This window comes from Triturus cristatus, chromosome 1_2, assembly GCF_964204655.1.
Source record: "Triturus cristatus chromosome 1_2, aTriCri1.1, whole genome shotgun sequence".
In the NCBI taxonomy this organism is placed as follows: Eukaryota; Metazoa; Chordata; class Amphibia; order Caudata; family Salamandridae; genus Triturus; species Triturus cristatus.
The window spans coordinates 822,080,721-822,108,537 of NC_140580.1; the positions used below are offsets into that span (position 1 = coordinate 822,080,721).

The 27,817-nt window shown below is 42.4% G+C and overlaps 1 protein-coding gene across 1 annotated transcript in view; it reads right to left on the reverse strand.

The window, feature by feature from the left end:
• Positions 1 to 27,817, reverse strand: part of RPL22 (ribosomal protein L22) — a 75,942-nt gene that overhangs the window by 31,087 nt on the left and 17,038 nt on the right. Inside the window, exon 3 of the mRNA XM_085608877.1 lies at positions 7,834 to 7,958. Coding sequence (XP_085465003.1) covers positions 7,834 to 7,958 — 125 coding nt within the window. The remainder of the gene's footprint in view (positions 1 to 7,833; positions 7,959 to 27,817) is intronic.

The window sequence follows — 27,817 nt, forward strand, 5'->3', positions numbered from 1 at the left end:
CGCTTCACCTTGTATCTGAAGGATTTAATACCTCACTTAAATGCCAGTAAGAATGACACACCTAGACCAGCTAACATGAAAGTCTCTGCCCTAATGTTCGCAGACAATACACTTATCAAAATCTCCGATGGGTCTACAGTATATCTTAGGTAGATATAGTGACTTCTGCAGGCAGTGGGGCTTGGACATCAATGTAGTAAAGACTAAATATATGGTGTTCAATCCCTGTTAGACAAACCGATCCAATCCAATTGTATTTTGAAGGGTGCTCCTCCTGAACGGTTACGATCTAGTATCTTTGGATCAACCTGAGTGGTTGGAGTGGGCCACCCACATCTCCTAGTGTAGATAAAAATTGGAGCATTATATTGGGGGGCTGACAAAAGTGTTGAGGGGCACCTAGGCACGACCATCTCCCCGGTTTAAATTCCACTTTATAAACATCAAGCGAGGTCCGTGGGGGGCGCTGGGATGTGAAGGTTCTAGTGAAGCAGAGAACCGTTTTCTGAGACAATTGCTGGGCCTTCTGGTCAGTACCTCCCCTGCTCCTGCTTACGTGCTTGGATGTAGGGCTTAGACCGGTAACTGTTGGGGCAGGAATGAGAAATTCTTTATTGGGGAAGGATTTGGGCCACTGCTGAACTGCTTTATCAGCAGGGGCTGGAACAAACACTCAGTTGAGTGTGGTCCAGAAACTTCCAGTGGATCAAGTATGTTAGAGGAGCTCTCAAGAAAATGGGGAATATGAGCCTGTGGTTGGATCCCGGGAGGATCACTTGGAAACACTATGAATAACATTTGGTAGCTGTCCTTCTGGGACAATGAGAAATAAGAGGTTTTGGCTGAAGTATGATAGACTTGTGAAAGGAGCGCCTTTGTGATCTAACAACCAGAGCTGCTGACTTTGGAACAGGGAAACCAGGTTCAAGTCTTGTCAGCTCAACATGCTAGGTTTCCGGGAAGATCACAATCTCTCAGATACACTTCAAAATAGTAAAGTATACTCAAGCACATGATCAAGCTCAACTACTCGCTTCAGCTCCCCAAAAAATATACAGTCGAAAATCTAGCTGCATGACATAACACGGGCGCCATGCAAGCGATACCTAAAAATGGAAGAGTGAGCGATCAGGGAATATCACATAACCCACTCAACTTGTAATATCAGGAAAGACTAAATAAAAGGTAACTTTTGCAGCATCACAATATCTACTGTTTGTATTGCGTAAGAACATGTTTGGCAATAAATAGTATCTATTGTTGACAGCAAAAGTGGGCACCATGGGCTCAAAGCCCAACAAATCAGGAGTATTTTATTACCCACATAGATGTACGTTAACATATGGCTCAACTCTGCGTGAAAATTTGTCCGCATTCCGCTAGTTAAGGGAACGTATAGAGGCCCTTTTAAGGTTATACACATTCTGAATGTACTGACATGCGACTATTGATCCTACCTTATTTAGTAGTTTAACACTATATGTAGGCACCCTGGGCTCAAAGTCCAACAAAACGGGAGTAATGCTCAGAGAAGTCAGATCCGAACAGTAAATGGCCAAATGCTGCTTGCAGCTAAGAGCAGCTTTGTCACTAGCCCATAAATGAAGGAAGGAAATGTCAGGTGGCCCCTTAAAACATTTACACGCGATTACTTCAACTAACATGCGACTATGAGTGCCACCCGCTCTCAAAGCACAGAGTGCCCTACCCTACCTCTCGGCGTCCTAGTCAATGGCGTGACTGGCGAGAAGAAAGGACCCCCCCAGTCCGTATCCCCACCTCACACCCCCGTGCATCTTTGAACTGAGGTCAATTAAGCCTGAGGCATGATCAGTTAATCGGGGAGGGGGCACAAATGCTCATGGTAATTGTAGTGCATGACACAGAAAACGGTGTAAGGGAGAGCGTGAAATAACACGCTCATTCAGGAGAGATAGCGGTGCATTTAAAGTGTGAGGCTTGATTGTGGTTCCCATTGCAAATTATACCAAGTCAGTAGAGCAAGCACTGTGCAGGCAAAAACCTTCAAAAAATAGTTCCCGGAAAGCAGATGGAAACATTACTTCAGCATCTGGAAACTGATAAGGACACGAGGAACAGGAAACAGTGCGCTACAGCCAATAGAAACTGAGATGAAAGAAAGAGGGTGGGATGTAAGACCCTTTTAAGATTTATATTAATTACAATAGATTTCACAAGGATAGTGCAAGCAAAACCTAAAAAGCTACTTCCACTGAGAGGAAAACAGAAAAGTGATTAAAGAGTACCATGCAGCGCTAAATGTTTTTGCATTAAACGTTTCTTACAATGGTTTATAGCTAGGAAATGTTATTAACAGACAAATAGAAAAGAAGAGCATTGTGGTCTTTTCATCAGTCTCCATCTATACCTATATAAAACAGGTCTCACAAGATACTTACTTGAACAGATTGCGGTTTTGAGGCAGAAAGATAATGTGATTTATTAAGACATGCTTGGTTATTCTCAACTACCAGTAACAGGCAGTGTCTTTAGAAAATAAAACTGGTTTAATCAGTGAATACCTGCTGACAAATCAAAGAAACACGTCCACGTACTCTGAAGTAGTTTACAATTACACACTTTACTAGAAAAGGGGGCTGACGGTAATCAACTGCAGATTGCGCTGAAAATACCTGCATAATGTGTTTTTACTGGTGTCCTTGGACAAAAATATTGGTTCATCACTTCAAAGGATTCAACTTGATACAATACAAGTGTTGATGACACATGGTACATATGCAAATGTTAACTCAGTGAATTAAGCGCCGACCATCATTTATATAGGAACCTGCAAGTCACTTGTTTGAATCCGGGCACAGCTACCTCACCTTTTGAACTTTCTAGCTCAATGGAAGATTAGCTATTAAGACTAACAGTGTAGAGATCGAATCACTCAGTGGGGAAGCACGTTTAAGGAGGATTTACTATTCTCATTGGGTTAATATTCATAACAGTAACAGTGAACATTGTGATGGGTCTCATGTTTCAATGCACACAATACTCATTTACAATACTAAATGTGCAATACCCAGGTATTTAATCCCTTTTCCATAATAGTGAAATTACAGTTCCTAGAACGTCCTAGAAACAGGGTGAAATTCCAAAATTCTGAATTAAAAATGGTACACAAGAATAACTCACAAATTGGTACTTTTCAAATTAATCTTTTGTTTAGTTAGCTGGCAATGTTATTGTTCATTTACATTTCCAAATCCAAGCCACTGACTTTAAAGTAGTGGAATATAACATTCGTGTGTGGTGTGTGTTCGTGCATGAGTTACAGCAGTATGCATTTAAAAAACATTTGCAGTTAAATAAGGAGAGTAAATCCTTGCAGAAAGCCTTACTGTGAATTTTCAAGCATACAATAACCGTCATTGAGTGACTTCTGCATAACCAGTTTGATTCCTTATGAATGCCATTCTTGGAGCAACAAAGGGTCAACAAGAATCTTTTCATTTAAAACATATGCTATTTTATATTCAGTTTCCATGGAAATGAGGTACAGTGCACCTTTACTAGTAATGGACATGTAACTGCAGACAGTAGGGAATAACAGACAGATTTGCTATTCCAGAGAATTATTAAAGCTAATGTGTCAGTCAATCCCTTGTGAGGGCATACATTACTAGTCTTATATGGGATATCTGTCAAAGAAGGTATTTGAGAGCACAAGCCTTCCAACTAATTAAAAAACAGTTTTCCTAAGTTAAAATTTCTTGTTTCTTGAACAGTTTGGTCCAATGATTCAAGCAGCAGGTCGATCCAAATACTTTGTATGTGGGCAATAATGCAAACAAAGTCAGCCATCATTTTTTTTTTTTTTTTTAAACAGGTCCGCTAGATACTGACAATTAGACATGCCCTCTTTTCCTTTGTTCGAGTTCACTAGTGGATAGATTTAGAGATAAACTGCCATTGATGCTAACGAATAGCAAATGTGGTCAATGCTTTGCTAAAATTTAAGAGGTTGCCAATCATACAAGGGTATAGGACAAAACAGAGTAAACACTGCAGGATTAGATAACAACGCCCGGTGGGAAGCCTCTACCTTTCTAGAGGCAAATTATAACTAATAAAGTTCAGTGCAGGGCCTATTCAGAGTACGATGTGTGGGTTAGAACCCCAGTCCTTAGGCACATAATGAACAACACTCCAATTATTTGTCCAGTCAGTGCCTTTACTTATGAAAAAGAAAATGTATTTTTACTCCACGCTCTCAATACCACACATTAATTGATACATATGTACATGATGGCAAGCAGAAATTCCTCTGGGGACATTCTTTAACAGCTGACAGCCCAGCAAGCCCTGAACCCTAAAACCCCAATACCCCCTCATTTGCGGAATACACTATCCCTATATGGGTGCAGTTATTGAAAGTCACACCAGCCCAGTTTGTCAAGGTATCACCACAACAATAAAAGTAGAAAGATGTCATAACTATAATACAAGCGACCTCAACAGCTCTAATAATGGAACAATTTCACAATGGCATTTTAAAGTAAAATGTCACTGTTAACTAGGTCACTGTTAATTAAGCATTACAAGATTCAATTTACCAAGTACATGAGGCTTCTCACCTTTTACATTTAATGCAAAGATCCTAAGCACCCTACAAAAGAAACCCCTTCACCCTAGGTCCAGGAGGCTTAACACCCCAGCCCGAAGTGTGCTTGGAAACTGGGACAAGTTTTCCCCAGGCCACTTGGGACATTTAGGGTGTCATGATACTCCAAGATTATATTTTGGATAGTGGTAGCCACCAGTGCTTTTGTCCCCCCCCCCCCCCCCCCAAACACTTACAAACTGGTACTGGGGTGTTGCTACCCATCAGGGCACAGCACGCTCAATATTCAAGCAGTCTTGCACGACAGGAAAAAGCCTTTTAGCTTTAACCCCCTCACATTCCAGTGTCGGGCCCCAAATGGACACGTGCACGTGTGGCAGTGTTCCCTAGGATACCATGTCCTATTCTTTGCACCCAGCACACTCTCCTGAGTCAGCAAAAGAATCTGCCACTTTTGTGTTCTCTAACCATTGCAGGAGTAACAGCTGTTTCACCTCTTGTGCTCCTGCAGAAGAGTGCCGTATGTCAAGTGTAGTCCTCGCCAATCAGAGGTCAGCTACACACCAGTGTTCCGGGGCACTACCCTCCCTTAACACCCCCCTACCCCCACTCGGAGACAAAATTATCAAGTATTTTTGAGGGGTGGGGGAAGGGTTACCATTACTGCCGCCTGCCTCCAAGTAATCTCCCCAGGGCCCTGGCCTTCCCAAAGGAACGCTCATTATTCATTGGTGAGGGCGCTACGCGTGTCTCCTTTCAGCGGCCCCCCAGGGTGGAACAGCTTGCTCCTATTGTTAGCTGTCCCACTTGTCATATCTGGACACCTTAATTGTGATCAGTTGGCCACAAAAGAGAATTGGAGGTAGCAGGGCAAACTCTGTAGTAACACCTATACCCATCGTCAAAACATTAAAAGAAACAAGACCATTAGTACACAGGGACCCGATAAATGGTTTCTACTGGTGTTAGGCCACATCACATGCAATGATGGCCACTCCTGCTGATTCCAGGGGAATGAGGAACAAGACTGTCAGATAAGCAGAAAACACATTTTCAGAGGTGTGAAAAAAAAAAAATTAGGTCGCTCCAGCAGGTAGAGGCAGTCTAAAATCTGACAGCCTATCAAAGCGCTCAGCTAGCGTTAAAGAAAAATCCCCAAATAAACACACTTCTTGCATGTTCCAGGTGCAGTAAGCAATCTCAGCAGCAAAGTGTCCTGGGGGAATAAGGACCACAGGGCTGAGGCAGTAGAATTTGCACTGTGCATCTCATACATGCTTCAGCTTCTTTCTATGTGTGAGATTAGTGGACTCCTCCCTACTGTTCACCCATATGCACAGTCAATAGGTTTTAGAACAGCAAGAGAAGACTTCAGTGTGTGACTTGAACTCCAAATTTCACCGGAGAGGAAGCAGGCTGAGCATACAAGATTGCAGATGTTGAGGCCGGAAGCTCTACGTTTGGTAAGCATAATCCTTTACAATCCACCAGCAGGAGTCTCCAAGTCTCAAATCTAAAGCAGATAACCTTGGGGACCCCGGAGGAATCCACAGAATGAACTTTTACTACTTCTTTAAAAGACATTAAATTTCCCATGCCAAACCAAAAAATATTGTATATAATTAGGTCGAATAGAAAGCTAAATGCTACCTGTAGGTGTGATCTAAGAACTGTCTTTCCTCAGGTGGGAAGAAGTTAATTTAAAATGAGACATTTTTATTAGCCGAAATTGCAAATAAGTTCTATACTAAGTAATAAACTGCAGAAATGCGCAAGCATCAGAGAAGACACGCTTAAACTAATTCACCATCTGGTTTGATAACAGGAAAAACATTTCATTGGAGACAATCAAAAAATGTTTCAGAAATAATTGTGAATACACAATCGTATTTCTGAATTAAAGAGAATGCAGCTTTATAACGTTTCATAAGTTCATAAAGCACATAATGGTTCATGTACTCGCCATACCCTCCGTCGTGCCAATCAAGCACCCCATTTTTTAGTTATCAAACAACACGAGGAAACTAACTCTAAAGGAAATGATTCCACAAAGTAATTTAAAATTAACTGCATGGTGAAACTGATCTTTAATCTTGAATCTTATATGAAAATAATTGTTGCACTAAACCGTGAATAGAATATTACAAGATTTGTTCCATTAATGAGCGTTTAAAACGTTCTAAACTATACTAATTGAGAATTAGGAAAACCAACAAGTTTGCAACTATATAGGGAGCAGCTTTAATCAATGTTGGATCAGCAAAGGGCACCAACGCATATCCAAACAAGCATTTGCATTGGAATAGGTCTCGCATTTACGAGTTTGAGCTATTGGCATTGTAAATGACGGTCATATTTATGTGTTGGTTTAAAAAAAGATATGTAAAAGGCAGTCATTTACAAAGCCAATAGCGTAAAACTTTTGCAAATGCAGGACGCATTGCACTGGAAATGCGTTCAGCGCCCGTGTAAAGATTGGTTTTTTTAAAGCGTTAAAAGCGTTAGGAGAGAGCGTCACCACAAAGCTATTTGAGAAAACAGTGCTCGGAGGCTGCAATTAAAGTCTACCGAGTAACACGTAACAGGGGATGACCTCATAGGATGTTACAAAATAAGACACGGCGGTACTATGGGAGGACTACTAAGCCTATTGACCAATAAAAAGCCACAGTGGACAATAAAACAAGCCAATGAAAAATATGGGAGGAGCTTCAAGTCCATACCTGAATACAGCATGCCTCGCAGGGCAGCGCATGCGCTGCCCAGGCTTGACCTACATTTTTTTTAAATTAAATTGTACTGAGAAAAGAAATGTTTTGGAAAAGTAAAAGAATAAAACTGTTAATTCCACACTAAATTACTGTTCTTTATTAAAATATAACATTTTATTGCAACGCACATCCTAGTCTATGAACACAAAAAAGTAGAGCAAATCCAGTCTGCACTTTGTTTCTTGCAAAAAGGAGTTTGCAAAATTGATTTAGTTCGAAATGCAGTTGCAGCTTTCACAGTTGTAAAGTGAAAAATAGGATTGTTCTCAAAAAAGTGTGGCAAAAATATAGGATTAGATTAGGCCCGGATGTAAATATACACTTCTATTTTCTAGTACATAGGCAGCAAAAACGTAATTGCCATGATTCCAAAGCAATTTTTCTATCACAGGGCCCTCAAGGACAATAGCAGCGATGCAGCGTGGACATACCATGCGGATGTCACATGTATATTTCATGTTTCTAACTTACCTCTTAGAAAAGGGGACTTCTGAAGTTACAGTTATTTTACTCTTGCTTCTCTCTATGGTCACCACGCCACCACCGAGATTACCAGCTTTCCCATTAACTTTGATTCGTTCTTGCAAGAACTGCTCCTGTGAAAAGCACATTACTGCTCAGTCAAATTCAACATTGCATTATTAAAAAAAAAAATGTAAACTGAAATTATAAGTAAAAACAGTGACACAAAAAACAAATGTTCAAAGCTTACACAGTAATCATAACCATGTAGCCATTACCTCAGGATAACCCCCTAAAAGATGCAGTCAAAGCTTCGATGTAGTACATATCAAGGGCATCCTGCAGTCCTCTCAAGTCCTTTCTTACCTGGATGATGCTTTTCAAACCAATCTCCAGTCGCACGAATGGCTTTTAGAAAACTTGCTGCAACTTGCACTAATGGCTACAACTAATTGCCCTGAAAAAAAAAAATCAATGACAAAGCAGCCACACCAAGTCACCAAGCACGACTAACAAGCTTATCCAGCTTCAGATAACGTAGTAAGTACTTAAAAGGTGACTAAGTAGTGGAGGAGCATTTCAACATTCTTGATGAGAGCATCACCAGCTTGCTTGTTTTTTTAGGTCCATCAGTGGCTTTTGCCAAGTTGTACAATCGGTCTTCTAGTTCTAATGAGCCTGATGTGACGCAGAGCAGTAGGTACCAGAGCGGTTCTCTTCCTTTTTATCCAAAACACCACCATTTGCCAACAGGAGGCCTCCAGAACTGTTCTGCTGCCTCTTTACTATGGATCTCCTCGTGCATCAAGAGTGCTGCAAAAGTTCTTCCGATATGTCAAAAAAGATCCAAATTGTGTGTTTAGCATCCTCATTTTGCCAATGATTTTCATGTATAAATATTGGGAAATAGTAACATAGCGCATAGCACAAACCGAATGGTCGCATACAAATTTTGCCAGTCAGATCAAAACTTTATTCGGCAAGTTAAAACCAGCCATAACATTTCATAAAACATTGATAAAGAGAAAAGCATAAAAAGCATTTCCCTACGGCGGGGTAAAGCTAAAGTGCATAATTCTTAACTCGTATAATTGTCCAGTCTTGACACAATTTATTAAATTCCAAAGCTAATTGAATCTAAAACATGATACTTTTCCTCAAATTGGTTGCCCTCAAGATAAAAAGAGCAACATTAAAACACACTAGATCAGTTAAAAATAAACTATGCAAAGTAACTTTGTAGTTCCTAATATCCTGTGCAACAAAAATAGGTTTAACATAATGCCTATAACCTGAAATGAAACTATAGCACAACATAAAATAAAGTGCAACTAAACACTTATAAAAGGTCCCCAAAGGTGAGACCTATTTGCTATGCCACTGCTCGTTAACTTTGACGCCTCAAATGCACTTTTTTAATTTGGTAGTCCCGGTTTACTGTTTATCCATTTCCCGGGCGAAAAAAAAAAATCTTTGTTACTTCGCTAGCAAGAGCGGTCTTTTAGCATAATAAGCTAACTATTTTTAGCATTTTCTGTCTCTCCATCCGCAGCTCAAACACGCAACATGGATTGCTATGCAAATAACGCATTGAAACCTCCGTTACCTTTCAGACCATGTATAAAAAATTTTTTTTTTTTTTTTTCAAACCTACTCTCAAAACCTCAGAAGTTTAGCAATCGAAAACAAATACATGCCTTCTTTACCGCCTAAAACTTGGAACTCTGTTCCTTCCTGTGTTTCGGATTTATACACACTATTTCAACTTGAACCATTAGTACTGCTTTCAACAGAGAATTGATACCAGTTCTGCTGCATGGCTACCGCGATCCTCAAACTTATAAGAAAACAAAAAGCAATCAATATGCACTATTCAAAATGACAAAACTTAATTGAAAGTTTGGGATGGGACCAAACAAGAACAAGCATTGGCATAGCCAATAGGTCTCGCCTTTAGGACCTTAAAAGTGTTTAGCCATGCAGCAGTTGCATAACTAAATGCTTATAAGGTCCCAAAAGCGAGACCTATTGGCTATGCCAAGTGGCCGTGAAAGTGATCGCAATCGCGATCAAACATCAAAGCCGCCATGCGGCCGTGAAAGTGATATTAATCGCGGTCAAGCGCGGCACGCGCGCCCGCGCACATGTACTGTAGCTCTAGGCTGGCCTGGTAGCACTTTTTGGAGCCCTGTCAAAAAGTCGCGCCAGACCAGCACATGCGCTGGGTCAGGCAAGACCTAAAAATGCAATAGGTCTTGCCTTTCATCAAGTTAAAGCCATTTGCTTTGCTATAAAATACCATTAGCAAAGCAAATGGCTTTAATTTAATCAAAGGCAAGACCTATTGCATTTTTAATGCTTGTTTTTATTGCGATCAGGAATTCTAGCCTCCTAAGCCTTCAAGACCCACTCAACCGGAGCCCAGAACTAGATGTTGCTTCCAGTTCACACTGCGTGGCTAGAATACGTTTCCATACAACAGTGAGCGTTAAATATTGAATAACCTTTTAACTATCAGCCAGTTCTGCATGAAGCCCAACTTTACCTGACTGAATCTCATAGACACATACTCGCAAATAGTTTGTGATGTACCTCTGTACTGACAGTCCTCTTGGATGGACATCGCAGTGCTGAGACAGATAACGGACCCTACCGAGACATGCCATTGGCTGTCAGAGCGCCGCTGTGGTGTCCTGCACACGTCAGGCCAAGACCTAAAAACGGTAGTCCATGATTTTCAGTTCCGCATCAGTGAAAGTCCATGCATTAACCCCTTCGGTGCTCATGACGGAATGGTTCCGTCATGACCCACGGTTGAGCTGTGCTCATGACGGAACCATTCCGTCATGACCACGCCCGCGCAAGATTCCGTCAGCACAGCGGCGGAATCTGCGCAGCATCGAAGGGGTTAAAACGTTCTTCATGCTGCAACGACAGGGCCTTTTTTTGCAGGTGACCCAAAGGAAGATGGGGACGGTCACTTTAGAAACTCATTTCCGCACCATAGAAGATGCATTCCTTGCCATTTCACATATCAACATCAAAGTTCTACTTTTACCAGCTGGAATTAATCCAGTCTCTGGGGAAAATGTAGTGCCTTCCAAAGCATTAAGGGTAGTCTAAGAGTCGCTTTTAAAACAGTTAAGCATGTAAAGACCACATGCGCAACAAACCAGTTAATGGCATAATTAACACCATAAAAGAAAAAGCTATCCTAGTAAATTACTGAAACTTCATTAGCTTAGAGAAGTGGTTGCCAGGTGTGCCTTATGTGTTTTACTTGCAATTTCACAATATTTATATCCAGAAAGACGTTAGTCAATTTCCATATTTAGTCCAATTTACATGAGTTCTGGTGGCCTCCAATGACTAAGCACTGCGAGAGATACCTGCTTTATAAATTAATAATTAAAAAAGCAAAGCAAGTTTCCAGTCAGGACTGGAAATAAGAAGCTCATGCATCAATAAAAAGCCCTAAAGCAGAGCAATTAACAGGGTGTATTGAAAAAAAGAACACAAATGAAATTCAACAACTGTATACTACAATCTAGTCGCTAAAGACAAATTGCTTTGACACTGTTGAGAGCATTGGCTTCAAAGGGTCTTTTGAGGTTCAATCTTCATGTTGAAAATTACAATCACAACCAAAATGTTTGACAGTAGACCAATGAAAATCTAAATTTTCTAGCATCTTTAAGTAAAATTACTTACATGTAACACCAGTCTTCAATTAATTCATACACAATAGAATATCTCCTTGGAGGGTGGGGGACTATGTATTAAGCATTATTTATCTTGACATTAACAGATGGAGAAACATGGCAGCCGCAGCTGAACGGCCGCGGGCTCGCTCCCTCAGACTCCTTATGGCGGCTGGAAACCAAGGATCGGCTAAGCTCTAAAATGTTTGACCTCTGATTTCTGCATTTCTTCGGTGTTTTGTCTTTGCATTCCCTCCTTGATTGTTCCCTCTCGGCGATATCTTTTCCCCCCAGTATGCGAGGGAGCCTGCTAGGTCCGACACGAGACGTCCCGGCTGCGGTTGACGCTCTACTCTTCCCAGGTCTCCCGGGCGGCTTTGGCGGAGCAGCAGCAGGGAAGCCATGCTGGAGATGGGGGGTTGCCGCGCTTGAGTGGAGACGCTGCGAACTCCATGCCCTGCTACAGCGACACAAAGGAAGAGTGCTACCCAGTGGGTGATTGCCTGGACTCCGAGCAGGTAAGGGGGATCCAGTCTTGGCGGGCTGTTTTGACAGGTTTCCAAGGACTCCAGAGACCCAGTAAGTGCCCAACCGGAAGGCAAACTGGAGCAAGGAACCTTGATAGATAAAGAGTGGAACAAACGTCTTCGCGCTAATAAGGGTGGCGGCTCAGAGGTGGGGACCAGGAGGTTTATTGACTGTATGGAGAAGAGTGCTAAGATGCTAGAGGGTCTATCCCCCCCCCCCTAAATTGAGCAGATATTCACTGCGGGCAAGGGCAGCTCATTTGACAGCCAATACAGTGATTACTCACTGTTCTACCCCAGCGAGTCTTCCCCCGTAGCAGTAGCAGAAGTTAGAATTATACCGGCACAGCGCAAACAGGGAGGAGGGGCTGGTGGTTCTGTAACTTCGGTAATAGCTAAAATTCAAAAAGGCAAGGCGAAGTCTCGGGACAAAAAAAACATCTGCCCGAAAATCACTTCGTCCTTGAAACCCTTTTATCAGGTCATGTCACTCATCAACAACCCCACTCTCCCCGTCGTCTGCACCAGCGGATAAAAGCACACTTAAGTCTGTTACTGGGACTACTCCTACCCATACATCGGTTTGCATGTTACCCTTGGCTCCTACTCCTGCCCCTATAGGTTTAAATGGGATGAAGACGGTGGGCAAGGGTAGTGAGCTTGCACAGTTTAACTATGCTGAATCATCTCAGCCAGAACTGGAGATCCACCCAGCGATCAGTCTCACCAACAGATACTCAGTGCTGGAGCAACCGGAAAAATTAAGATCAAGATCAGGGCCAAGGGCTAGGAAAGAGTTGTGCTGAGCAAGAACGTCTGCAGAAGGAAGGATCGGAGCAGGCTTTGGTGCAAATGGGGCAGCCCCAACGGTGCGGATGGAGGATCGAAGTGGTCTGGCCAGTCAGAATAATAAAAATTAAACTCTAACTCTCCCTCCTCCTGACGATCTGAGTGCACCAGCATCAAACACATACTCCCTTGCAGACCTACTCCTGGCCATGAAAGACGAGATGGCATGTAGATTTACTGTCTCTGAGACGAGCCAAGCAGAACTGGCTAATAGGTTCTCTGTCTCAGAAGCGAATGAAGCTGCTATTCGGACATGTGAGGTTCTTGCTAAGAAGTTAGAGGAAGTTACTGCAAGGACTGAAGCAATTGAAGAGGAGATACCTAAATTGAAAGAATCGATTGAGTCTACTACCTCCCATCTGGCAAAATTATCTTCCCAAAATAAGGAATTGAAGGACGACCTCGAACGATTGGAGAATCATTTGAGGAAAAATAATTTGAAGTTCCTAATTATTCCGGAAGCTTTGGAGGGGGAACACATAAGGGGGTTCCTGATTACTTTATTGAAGGGTACAGTTCTTAAGAATCACCCAAACATTGATCTCAATTACGAAATTCAGAGTCCACAGGGACCCCTTTAAAAGAAATCCGGGAAGGCAGAACCCCCGTAAGATACTGGTAAATTTGTCTTATTCCGTTAAAGAGCTGATCTTGACATCTGCTTTAAAGGAAGGGGTCATTTCTTCGTTATTCTCAGATCGATCCCCCTTCTCTTTTTCCATCAGATCCGACATCTCGCACATAACGGCCACAAGACAGTGGGAGCTGGGGAAAAGACTAGTAGAGTTAAATAGTTTCGGGGCTAAAGCACAACTGAGGTTCCCAGCTACATTGCGTTTGATGTGGAATAACCACATGTATATGATCCGCTCTACAGAAGTGGACACTCATTGCAAAGATTCATCGTGAAAAACAGGGAGGGAAGTAAAGGAAGAATATAGAGGCTTCTCTGAGAGCTTGGTTTCCGGATCCTAGCATCTGCAGGCTTAAAGTAATTGAATATAGCCAGAGGGAGCAGTGTCCGAATAGGCGAAGCCTATTGGAAGGGAAGGTTCCTCGGGGTTCAGGGGGGTCTAGGGACCATGGGGGTCACGGAGGGGAGCACACGGTAGGGAGCAGAAAGGGAAAATAATATTCCTCATCACACTTGTTTAATAAGGAGTGCCACCAAATTCCAGTAAAAGACGCCCAAGCCAATGACAGGTAATATGAAAAGGGGTCGTAAAATCAATTTTATTTCTTGGAACGTGAATGGTTTGAGATGCCCGCGTAGGCAAAGGTTGATCCTAAAGTACTTAGGACTCTCACCAGCACAGGTCTGCCTGTTACAGAAAACCCACTTAAATCAAACTGAGTCAGATAATTTTTTCCAAAATTCCCTGGATAGTGTTTCTGTTTTTCTCAGCAAACAACAAGTAGCCGCGGGGTAGCAATTGTAGTGAAGAAAGGGGCTCCTTGTAGGATTAAATCAGTTCAGACAGACCAAACAAGTAGATGGATCATAGCCCTGATGGATTTTGAGGGGATGGGAGGGACTTGTTCATCTTTCTATGGTCTAAATACGGATGATCCTGTCTTTTTAGTTAAATTACAAGAAAGTCTAATTATGGCAAACCCTCCCTTGGTAATAGGAGGTGATTTTAACGTCCGGCTTGACCCGGTTAAAGACAGATCCAACCTGAGTCATGTAATAGGGACCCCGAGATCACGCAGGGTTTTGAAAAATGTAATACTTAATATAAATCTAGTAGATCTCTGGAGGGCTAAGATAGGTGGTGCCGAAGGTTTTACTTTCCATTGTAAAAAATACCACCATTCCTCCAGAATAGATGTGTTGGTTAATAGAGAAATTTTAGACAACTTTACTAATATATCGATTCTGCAGAGTCATTTGTCTGATCATGCCCCCCTTTTGTTTTTATATTCCACGGATGGCATTGGCTCATAATCTAGATGGACGTTGAACAGAACAATGTTATCAGATTCAGGAATTGTTCAGTCAATCAGTGAGTCCTCTCTTTAATTTTTCACTGTTAACCTAGGATCTACTTCAATAGAACACGTATGGGATGCCTACAAGGCCAGCTTGAGAGGCACGCTACATGGCCGAATATCCTCCAAGAACCGAATAAAGATCTTGGAATTACAGACCTTGGAGAGTAGGATATCAGCTCTAGAATTGGAAAGGGGCAACACAAACCCGGAGGATACAGGAAAACTGAAGCAGATAGGAAGGAACCTGGAGGAGGCCAGGCAGGACCTTCGGTGTTTCCTAGATTTGAAATGTAAGGCCCAATGGCAATCAAGAAATATGGGAATCTTTGAGTATGGGGAAAGAGCAGGGGCCTTATTGGCTTGGAAAGCGAGGATAGACCGGGCAAAAAATAATATCAACGAACTCATCATTGATGGTAGTGGGAACAAATCTAGTAAGACTGAAGAGATGCAAAAATGCCTCATCTCTTTTTTCAGATCTGTACAGGGAGGACCTAGAGCAGGGAAGAGATCAGGGTTCAAATAAAGAGATTAAAAAATAAAAAGGCTGCGGTTTTGATGCTCTCCCCAATGATGTATATAAACTGTTACTTGATGAACTTTTACCGGTACTCCATACTTTTATTTAATTCAGTTTATTGTTCCAATGGGGTGATACCCAGATCCTGGAAGGAGGCCACGATTGTTATAATACTGAAGCCAGGAAAGGACCCCCTGATGGCCGACTCTTACTGTCCGATCTCCTTGCTGAATGCAGATTACAAGATCTTTATGGGCATTCTGGCTGGGAGGTTGGCGAAATTGGCACCAAACCTAATCAATACCGATCAGAAAGGTTTTATGGTGGGGAGAGTAATCCAGGAACAAACCCAATTATTGATAGGCAACATTGATCTGGCTGAGATAAGGGCGGACCCCTTGGCAGTAGTGGCCTTAGAGGCTGCTAAGGCCTTCGACCGGGTGTGTTGGAGGTACCTTTGGGGGGTCCTGGAGGTCATGGGTATGGGTCCTATTTTTGTGCATACTTTGAAGAACTTACTTAGGCACATCTGCGAAGATCCTCCTGAACGGTTCCCTGACCCCAAGTTTTGACATCCAGAGAGGGACAAGACAGGGGTGTCCCCTATTCCCCCCCCCCCTTTTATTTAATATTTACATTGAGCCCATGGCGTAAACTGATTGGATAACATCAGCCTGTTTAAATCATTAAATTAGGAGTGTAAATTAGCATTGTATGCTGATGTGATAGTATACACTAGGGATCCAGAACTTTCCATTCCACAACTCGAAAACAGGCTGAAGGAATTCAGTTCGATCTCTGGGTACCTTGCCAACTCAGCCAAAACGGAAGTTATGTGCTGGAATACGGTGTATAGAGGCGGCCCTACCAGCAAGGAATTTAGGTACTTGAACAAAATCCCTTTGATAAATCTGGGGAAAATTGAAAAGGAAATCCATCAAATTTTCGCCAGATGGAAAAACCTCCCTTTGACCATCTATGGGAGGGTAAATCTGGTGAAAAAGTATGTCTTACCAAAGCAGACGTACATTTTTAATGCAATTCCCTTAACTTTACCCCACAAGAACATAAGTAAGATCCAGGGGAAAATTGGTAGTTTTATATGGGGACAAAAAAGTTCGAGGATATCATGGAAAAAACTAAGAAGGAAACTCTTAAAAGGTGGGTTGGCCCTTACCGGACATCAACTGGTATTTGATGGCTTTCCAATTCAAGGGCATTAGGATGCGCTTGACTACCCCAGAGGAAACTACCTGGGGTAGACTATTGGGCGAAATGCATGGATTGGTTGAGGAGTGGACAAGGAGGGTTTCTATATAAATTTGGGGCCCCAAGGTTTTTTAAACGGGTTCGCCTTAAGGTTCTCAAGACTGCCTTGACGATCTGGTACAAAGTTAGACGCACTTGGAGCATAGGTTATTTTTCTGATTTTGCCCCTATTTGGGACTCTCCGGGAACCCCTCTTTGCTTGTGTGATAGTTTAGCTACCCCGATTAAAAGTGCCGGTTTGGTGAAGTGGTCTGATCTGGTGGATCCAGATGGGATTCTTCCATGGGAGATCTTACAAGCAAAGATTGGTCCTACATTTTCAAGGTTTAAGTTCCTCCAATTAAGATCATGGTATGAGGCAGAAGCGGGCGAAATTGTTGGGAGTTGGGAACTCGAGCAGATACTACAAGACCCCCTGCCAAAAAAGAAAGAAATATCTTTTTGGGACACAAGGTTCCTTGAAGCAGAGGATCTCGAGATCCCCCCTCAAACATCGGTTTAGAATCAAACATCACTTGCCTATGGCATTGAAGATTTTTTTGAACCGTCACATAAGTTACTTTAAATATATAAAGCCCGCCAGTCTTAAGAACCACCCCTTTTTTGTGCTCAATAGGCTCTACTATACTCAGGCCAAGATTGCCAAGTTCGTCCCGGTTCCGGCTCCAAACTGTCCTAGATGTAAACTTGCTGCCGATATTCACATCTTTTTTGAATGTCCGAAGTTAAGCTCCTTTTGGAAAAATGTGGGAGACTCTTTAACATCTATTTTTGAAACAGACAAATGGATCTCCACTTGGTGATTTTTGGTATAAATGATTCTTCCAATGGGGTGCTCCCAAAAATCCACATGGGCTTGTTGTTATACCTGGTACTGTTGGCTAGGAGGGAGATCTGCATAAGGTGGAAAGATCCAACTCCCCAGGCAGAGAAGGCTGGCTTAAAGCTGCCCTGAGCATGGCACGTTTAGAGCATGATGGTAGAGAGGATAACCAACAAAATATCTGGCTTCCATTGGTTGTGGACGGCGCCTGCGATTGTTAAGTAGTGGTCCTCCTCTCGGGTCCTATGATTACACCAGACCTCAAATATGTGAGGAAGGCCATGCTGGTCTAGACTAACACAGTTAGCCCAAGGGCGCCCAGTAACAACAAAAAGTCAGCTTGTTAAATCTGCCAACATCTTTGGTGAGATGAGGACAAAATTTTTTTTTACATCACAACCAAAATGTTTGACAGTAGACCAATGAAAATCAAACTTTTCTAGCATCTTTAAGTAAAATTACTTACATGTAACACCAGTCTTCAATTAATTCTAATACAATAGAATATCTCCTTGGAGGGTGGGGACTATGTATTAAGAATAGCAGGAAACTACATAACCACTAGAACAAGGCACCATATACCGAGCATGCATCATAGTGGCAAGTTGATACCTCAAGTTTTCAGATCGTTAAAGAAAGAAGAATAAAACCTGATCTGAATTAGTTCTCATCAAGAAACAGCGTGCTATTTCTTATTCATTTAACCAAGGTGGCCATTATAACTATAGCTTTAGAGGCAACTGTTTTCCAAATCATGGGAACTTCTTCAATAATCAAACACAAGCTATTCTCTTTCATGGAGCCGAGTGACATACGGGAGAGAGAAACGGTCATGTTAGTATGAGCACCAGTAAGTTACATATCACAATAAAAGTGAACTGCGTCAAAGTCAGCTTTGGAGAAAAGACTGCTCAGCGGCTGAAAGATGTCTCGCTACCCTACTGCAATCTGTATCCTTTGGGAAAACTCAAAAAGGGCATGGTGGTCACAATACTCTTGACAATCTGAAAGGTGTTCAAAGTCATCATTGGCTATTCATACCTCCAGTTTAAGAGACTACAGTAGTAACAGAAGCAATACATGTGTTATAAACCACCCTGGACATAAAGTTAATGTTATTGCTCCAGGGGATAGACAAACACTAAGAGAAAGTAAAGCCACTGAATGAGAAGCTAGCACAAAAGAGTGAAAAGAATGCCAAACCATGATAAGCAACGGACTGGTCTAAGCCTGGTTTGGTTAACAAGAGGCCTTCCTCCAACAGCCAGCTAAAAGCTCTCTTTAGGGAAGACCTAATTATTTTGCTTAACCCTCAGGAGAGGTGGGAGCTTTAGGCTTAAGAATGGGGCAGGGAGCACAACAATCGCTGCACCAACAAATCCTCAAATATAATACCTTCTTTAAAAAGCCATGGCTTAGCACTCAAAAAGCATAATCACTCCCCATTCTAAAAGCATAATCACTCTGCCTCACAATCAGGCAACATCCTCCACTTTTGCTACCCAACAGAAATCATTATTGGGGAAAGTCTCAGGTGAGAACTGCTCTAAATGGCTTTAGTCTTGAAAGGGCAAACCTGAGTGTAAACAAAATATCTTTAGCCTGGAACGAACTTTGGGAAAAGATGCCACGAATGAAGACCAAAACATCAAAACGAAAGTCAAACGAAACAAGCATTTTGCCACAAAATACTTTTCTTGCACAAAAAAAGCCCAAACCAGGATTCTGGGATCTCAGAGTGAACAAACAGTGTAGTTTTCCCTTGCATAAGATGCTACGCCTTTTGGAACGCTCTCCTTTCATTTAACTCCTCTTGCTATGGACGATTTAAACTAGTAGCAATGCAGCTCCAGGTCTTTTTAAGCTCATTTTGATTCCCTGTTTTTAAGGTCGAAGTCTGCACTGTCTGGTCATACAGACTTCTACAGAGAGCATGCTGAAAGCATACCTAAGAATGCATTCCGCCAACTGCATAGCATTGGCTTTTTGTTTTGTCGCTCAGTTACTCTCTTCCCATTTGCTGGTTCGGTTTGTTTAAGCCCGCTCAGCATGAGACTGGCCCTTCTGTGTAGCACAGCTTCTTACAGTATCTCCGATTGGATCCTTTTCTTCTTCCATGAGTCCCAGCTTTTCAGGAATTCCCTTTTCTTGAAGTACTCCATTAGAGTGCATGTTTTATCCATGTCTCCCTTGTATGCTGCTTCTACCCTACACCCTGCGTTCCATGTCACTCTGAAGGTTAGTGTACTTCTGTGCAAGTCCAATGCCTGTGTACTGATGTGCCCCTGACCAACGCCCGTAATGCTCATGTGCTTCCGTTTTATTTATTTTTTCATATATCACTCAAACTACACCGCAGAGCCATTTGCGCACTTTACATTAAGCATCAGGTACAATACACAGGTCATTTTTTAAGCATGGCAGAACAAATAATGTGCCTAGAATCACAGGATTCTGTGCTGATGCTGGGGTTAACATAGCTCCCCAGTTTCAAAGCCAGCAGGTCTGGCGTAGGGCACATCCACTGTGCCTCACCACTCTGTATTCCTCATCTCATCCGTATACCTTTCTTTGCTCTCTGGGGTGCTTAAACCCCTCAACGACCACCTTTTCATTTAGTTTATATTAGCAAAAATCAATAGGTTCTTAAGCCTACACCTGTTGACTTTGCCAGTGCTTGTTCCGCTTTCTCTTAAGCCTATTTACAGGCTGCGTTTCCAAGCGGTCTTCATTTACAAACAGCAGCTGAAGAGCAAGGCAGTCAAAGACACGATTAAAAAGAACAACATTTCTTTAACTATTTTGTTCTGTTTTTTCACTTGCTGGTAAATGCAAATAAAATAACACGCATCGGAAATGAAAACTCATTAATATTTATGAGACCTCAATTTGTTAATGCAATCATTGCAGAGGTCTGTGTGAGGTCAAACAGTCACAGAATTGAATCCTGGTGAGCGCAGTGGGGAAAATGGAATGTATGTGTATATATAGTGTTACAGGTCCCATCCTCTTAACATACAGCACTGGGAATGTGAATATGTAAATCATTATTTTAAAACTGTATACACAGTATAAGATAGGGTGCTGCAGCATGGTTTAGTCAGAGCCACAGGAATTATGTGACCGGGGAGCACCAAATTATGCAGCTGTGTTAACAAAACTAAAATGCACATAATGCGGCATATTTTCTGATACTATTACTTCATTATTTTGTACTTTTTATACATCCTATTTGGGCAAAGATTTTACCTATTAGTAACAGTTTACCAAATACAGAAATAATCAAGTTAAAGGAGGCCAGTTAACTTTTGTGAAGGGCCTTCCACTATGTGGGAACACGGCGCCACATTTTTGATCGTTTTGAGCAAGAAATATTTTTTTCTAAAATCTGCAGCTTAAGCACCAGGTGATGGTTTATGTGGAAGATCCATAATTATGTGAACAAAAGCCACAGAATCGTACAATTCCAGTTGCTCTGGGTTTAGTGTTTATGATAAAACAAGGGCTTTCAAAGCATGTCTTTACTAATTGGTAATCAGAATGTACCCATTGCAAGCATTTCTAAAAGTATCCATTAAAATGATACTTTCCAGAATTCAACACCCTTATGTCACTTGTCATCATGAAACTTCCAGTGACTCCTCAATTAAGGCTTACACTGGGTCCCACACTGGGTCCCAAGCAGGCCCTACATTTGATGATTAACCAATGGCACCAAATTAAAGTTCTTTCAGGTAGCAGGCACCTTGGTCGCTGTCACACCCTCAGCTTCACAACACATGAGCCCCACACTCAGCTTTACCACTTCCGCTCGCCCAAGTCTTGCCATAAAGTTTTGGAGGGGGGCTCAGACTTAAAAATATTTTCCTTAGGGGGGCTCGGAGCAAAAAAGTTTGAAGACCTCTGACTTAATCAAAGGCGAGACCTATTGAATTTTCAATGCTTGTTTTTATATTCCGAAAGAGGCATATATGATTTAAGCCCCAAGTATTGGGGTGTCTTCTTTAGATTCATCACCTGAACAAGAGCAGTGGGAGGGGGTAACAAATCTAAAGGTCTTCATGGTACCACATAGCTTGCGCGTAGAGGCAGTTAAACCAGAAACGGGTGAGTTGTTCAAGTGTACATACTCTCACCTCGAGACATCCAGCAACTCTGGTCGCCATCAGTAAGAACACACGAGGGGAAACTGGGCCATTTTACGTGCGACCCTTTACCCGGAACAGTTGCCCCCTGAGCTCCCTCTGATTTACAATGTTTGTGGTGGCTTTGGGACTTGCCAAGAACTCCTGGCTCATTGGAAATCAGCCGCACTGCTTGCTCTTTGTCATAGTGTGCCGCCCTTGCATCTTCTGCTTCTCACTAACTTGCACCGGGGCCAAGGGAGCAAAAAGATGCATTTGCAGATTTGTCCAATTTACATCTCCTCTGAAATTATCTTGCAGCTTCTAAGCGCCTTATATTTCAGTGGCTGCATGAAATAATGCCCACTGGCATTTGGAGGTGAAGTGATTTGCCTAGGATCTCAACATTTTATCAGAGGAGAAGTTAAGATTAAAACTCTTATGGTCAGAAATTTAAACCGCAAGGCTGAAGAGAATGCAATTGTAAGACTAACTGAAAACAAAGCAAACGTTGTGAGGTGGAAGTGGATGAACAAAAGCAGAGAACACACATACAATATACCCAGTACGATAGTCACCGAAACACCTAAAACACAGCAGAATAGGATCATTCTTTGAACGATGATCTGCCGCAGATCTTTCGTGTGTGAGACAGGGTCCTGGTGCTAAGTGCCCTCGTCTTCCTCCTCAAGGGTGGATGGATAGAAGGGTGGATAGATGAGTGAAGGAGTGAAAGGGTGGATGTATGAGTGAAAGGGTGGATGTATGAGTGAAAGGATAGATGGATGAGCGAAAGGAACGATGAGTGATATGGTCAATGGATGGGTGGGTGGCTAAATAAAAAGGGGGTGAGAGAAAGGGAGGATGGATGACTGAAAGGGTGAATGAGTTGAAGGATGAGTGACCGGGTAGATGAAGGAGTAAGTGGAAGGATGGGTGAAAGGGTAGATGAGTGAATGGATGATGAGTGGAAGAGTAGATGGATGAGTGTACAGATGGATATGGTGAACAGATGAATGAGTGAGTGAAAGGGTGGATGGAGGGCTGGATGAGTGGATTGATGGACGGATAGATGGATAGGTTTTCAAATGGTTGAATATTGATATGGATGGACACACAGATGGAAGCTACCAGTGATTCAATACAATTCCAGCATTCTCTCCCTCTCAGTGAGCCAGCCTGGCCATGTGCCAGGAAGTGGGCACCGTAGCTCGCTGTGCTATGAACTCAATCTATCTTCATTGGTGAGGTCCCAGAAAGCCAAAACACGCCCAGGGCTCTTGTTCCCCTATGAAGACAGAGGTTTGGGCCAGGCTGCTCCTCTCAGAGGCAGGCCATGATGGTTCATTGATATGCGGTCGGTCCTTTACTGCAGTGCTGGCCACAACAGGCATACGTGCTCAGATTAGTTTCCATTTTATATTTTTCACTCTCCTGAGCGAACAAAATTCTGATCTCTAAGAGCAGGCTGATTGACAGTATTAAGAACTTTATATTTTAAAAACCTGGAAGCCCCGAAGCAGCCTGAGGCGGATCGGTTTGTGACGCTGCCCAGCTGAGTCTCATACGATTGTACCCATCTGGAAATCGGCTTTCCTTTTCACAGCGTAATGTTGAAAATCTTATCTATTCTGAAGCCTGTTCCGCAGTTGAAAATTAAGATTCCCTTAAGACTGACAAGTCCACTCCGAGTATGTTTCACCTCTTTTAACAAAGAATCCACGAACCCCCTCCCCCCCCCACAACTCCACCCCTACCCCCCTGCACCAGCAGAAAAAGGGAGGGCGGAGAACAGCATGAGGAGGGAGGGACGGGATCAGAAGAAGAGATAGCAGGCGAGAGAGCAGGAAGGAAGTGGATAGGCAGGGAGAGGCAAAGACATATTCAGAGAGGGAGAAGAAATGAGCAGAGGAGGAGAGACAGAAGGTATGGGGCAGATGGAGAGAAGAAAAAAAAAACTAGGGAAAGAAAAAAAAAAAAAAAGATAGTCGCCGAGCAGTAAATAAGAATGGGAATGGAGACAGCAAAATTAAATTGCACACTGCGGAAAGGGAGAGAGAATGGAGGCAAGATGGACTAGACGAAATAAAGAGAAAGCAAGAGACAGACAGAACAAGCCAGTGGACGGCGCTGCAAATAAAAACAAAAAAATAGTGCTTACTGTCCTTTAAAGGACTTTGCCTCCCACTGTTTGCGTGGATAAAGTAAAATTAAATCCTGAGTGGTCGGATCCTAATACAACATTGTGAGAGAAAAACACGTGAGATATATAATCCCGCATTGAGGTGTGTAGACACAGTATCAACACTTTCCGCATTGCTTCAGCACACTACATTTTTAGCTCGCTCTGCTGTTACGAGCAAGAACCAGTTAAATACAAATCAACCTTGCCTCTACCCCAGAAGCATTAAATATGCAACACGTTCCAGTGCATGCTGAGCTGCACTGTGCTACAAATATGATTGCAAAGCACTTGAATATGTCCCAGAGACTGTATGAAGTCAAACTCCTCCCTAGACTGAGAACAATGAACACTACAAGTCCCAGAATGCTTAGTGGTGCTGGCAAGTTTGCTAAACAGAACAGAAATGCCAATTTGCTGGGACTGCTAGAGCCTGAAGTGGCAAATAAAACGGGTGTGCCTGAGCCCTGTGGGTGTGAACTTGTTTCCTGGCTCTTATTGAGCCAAAATTGCCAAGGAACCACACGCATTACCCCTCCCATCTAAAAGACGCAGCCGCTCTTCTCGGGTGTTTGTCAGAAAGGGTCAGGCGTGCACAAGATATCTGCTGTGTTAAACTGTATTGAACAGCAAACATTAATGAAAATGACAAGTGGATTTCACGATGCCTGCGTGGCACCATCCCTGCTCCCCTTCATACTGGCAGGGACACTAATCTGAAATGTATTTTATTCAATGCAAGATCATTAGTAAAGCACTCGTTGGAATGTGCCCTTCTATTAGAGGATAACAATATCAAATTGGCCTTTGTCACAGAAACATGGTTAGACAGCACCTCGGGTCCAGACCTGGTGAAAGCCACACCATTTGGCTTTCACTGTTATTCTCTTGATCGTACCCAGAAAAGGGGTGGAGGGATCGCGGTGATGTACCATGACTCACTTACTCCACATTTCTTACCTGTTTATGATCAAGGTTGTGAAGCTCTGTCTTTTAAGATTTATTCAGCACTCTATAAGCCTTTTAAAGGGATTTTAATTTATCGTCCTCCAGGAGGGAAGAATGGTTTTCTGGATTCCTTGAATGTGATATTAGAAGAAGGACTGAGTCAACAATCATTTGTGATGCTTGGAGATTTTAATTTTCACCTGGAAAAATCTGAAGATCCAGATACAGCCATACTTAACAATATCATGGCCATAGGAGGCTTTGAACAACTGGTCTCCTCTCCTACTCATATGAAAGGACATACCCTAGACGGGATCTTCTCTAATAACTGACCTAGTTAATATCTCCACTCTCCCGATTATCTGGTCTGATCACTTCGTAGTCAATTTTGAATTAAAGCGTGCTAGGAGGTATCCTACTGGCTCCAAACATAACAAGGAGATCATTACTAGGGCATGGGGTAAATTAGGTGTTAAACAACTGGAAACCTCCCTTATTGATACAATGTATACAGCTCCGCAGGACATTGAAGAAGCAACATGTTTGTACAACAGTTGGATAATGGAGGCGTGTCTTAAACTAGCACCTCCAATAAAATGGACACCGAAAAGGGCCTCACCTACCGCTCCTTGGTACTCAGGAGAGCTTAGGGAAAAAAAAATATTATGCAAATGTGCTGAAAGATTATGGCGGAAGAACTATGCCATGTCTGATAAAATAGAACTCAAACTAACGATCTCTAATTATAAACAATCCCTTATGCTAGCCAAGAAAGAATATATTTCTTTACAAATTACGAAAGCTAAATCTGACTCTAAGGAGCTGTTTAAAACAGTTAAACTGTCAAACCCCAGGACGCCGAATGATCCTGTTGACCCTGACTTTTGCAATACTATCGGGGCGTTTTTTCCAGTCGAAAGTTGTATCAATCTTCCTTTCCCTGTCAGAATTGATTGATAAGAATCAGAATGATCTAAAAGTGGAAATCTCTCATCCTCCTGGTAGTACCCTGGACTACTTTTCACCTTTGGATAATGAGGACACTGTGAAACTCATGAATAGTATAAAATCTGGTGCCCCGAGTGATCCCTGCCCTACATGGATCATTAAGCAGATAACTGATACTACCTGTAGGGTTTTGACACCTCCATTTAATGACATTTTTATCTGGAATCTTTCCTAATCTCTGGAAAAAAGCTTCAGTGCTTCCGCTACTGAAAAAACAGTCTTTGGATCCTAAGGACCCAACAAATTACCGTCCTATTTCCAGACTCCCCCTACCAGCCAAAATACTAGAAAAAGCTATAAACAGGCAACTTAGTGACTTTCTCCAGCTCAATAACTTGGACGGTTTCAGAGCTTTTCATAGCACTGAGCTGGCGCTTCTTAAATCGACAGAGAAGATTAGAGAGGTGATGGATAAGGGAGGGAATGTGATGTTGATCCTATTAGACCTATCCGCGGCCTTTGATACCGTTCATCACAAAGTATTACTTAATCGGCTACCAGAGATTGGAGGTCGAGCATGGAATCTGCTTAACTCCTTTCTGAAGGATAGTCACAAACAGTCAAACTTAACGGCAACATTTCTGAACCCTTTTCTCTGCCATATGGGGTGCCACAGGGCACATCTTTTAGCCCTACACTTTTTAATATTTATGTGGCACCCCTGGCTGGCATCATTAGATCTTTTGGGTTTCAGCTCACCTCCTACGAGGACGACACACAAATTGTGCTGTCAGTGATGGAGGGAGGTGAAAAAGAAACAGGTGCACGTTTCTCAGAATGCATGGGATCCATTTCTAGGTGGATGGCGGCAAATTGCCTCAAGCTGAATTCAGCTAAAACAGAGGTTCTGAGATTTGGCAATAATCCTTTGATGTGGACACCAGACTGGTGGCCTGCTAATCTTGGTCTTTGCCCCACACCTTGTAGGAAAGTCAAAAACCTGGGAGTTGTGGTAGATAAACTCAATATGGGGGACCAGGTCAGCAAGGTGACATCAGGATGCTCTATGATGCTCTATGATGCTTAGAATGATTAGGAAAACCAGGTTCTTTTTATCTGAGGGGAATTTGCGAAAGGTGGTGACTGCACTTATATTATCACGCCTTGACTATTGCAACAGTCTTTATGTTAATATACAAACACAACATCAAAATAGGCTACAGGTTATTCAAAATGCTGCTGCCAGATTGCTGACCAGGACTCCTAGGACTGTTTCAGTCAAAGGAGAACTTAAGAAGCTGCACTGGCTCCCAACTCATCTGAGATCCCGTTTTAAGGCACTATGTATAGTGTTCAGGGCCTTGAACGGGACTGGCCCAGAGTTTCTAAGAAATACGTTTTTTTGGTACATCCCTTGCAGAACTCTTAGATCTACTGGCGCTAAGCTAGTGAAAACTCCCTGCTTCAAAAAAGTCAATTGGGGAGGTAGAAGCTTTGTAAATAGTGCGTCTAAAATCTGGAACGAACGCCCTTTCATGTTGAGAAACACCTCTGACTTCTGCGTTTTTAGGAAGGGTCTTAAAACATGGTTTTTCTCTCAGTTTTAGTCATTCTGTTATCTTAGGTTATCAATGCTTAGCGCCAGGACACCGTATGGTAATCGTGCGCTCTATAAGTTGTAATAACATAACATATTAACAGTATTCATCTGATAATGTTGAACACTAAAAGGACCAGAATGCTTAGGAGAGTGTGCTCCAAACGAAGGACGCGATCACACAAGTTGACCAGCATGCTGCCAGGACCAACAAATATGTGAACATGAAGCAGGAAGTAACTTTAAGCAGGGCTTTAAGTAGGCTGGAACAACTAGGGGGGCTCAAGTGGGGCACGGTCGATATAATTAAAGGCGTGGCTTGAAAACACCCAAGCGTAAAAATTGTTTACCATTGTGGGCCGCCCCACTGGTATTCTGCTGTTTGTTATTGCATCCTGACATATAATGCAACGAGTAACATTACATCTACAACCAGCCTGGACTATTGGCTTTGTCAATGGTTATTAGTTTCATAATATACATAAGCAACAACCATGGCTTAGTTGTATA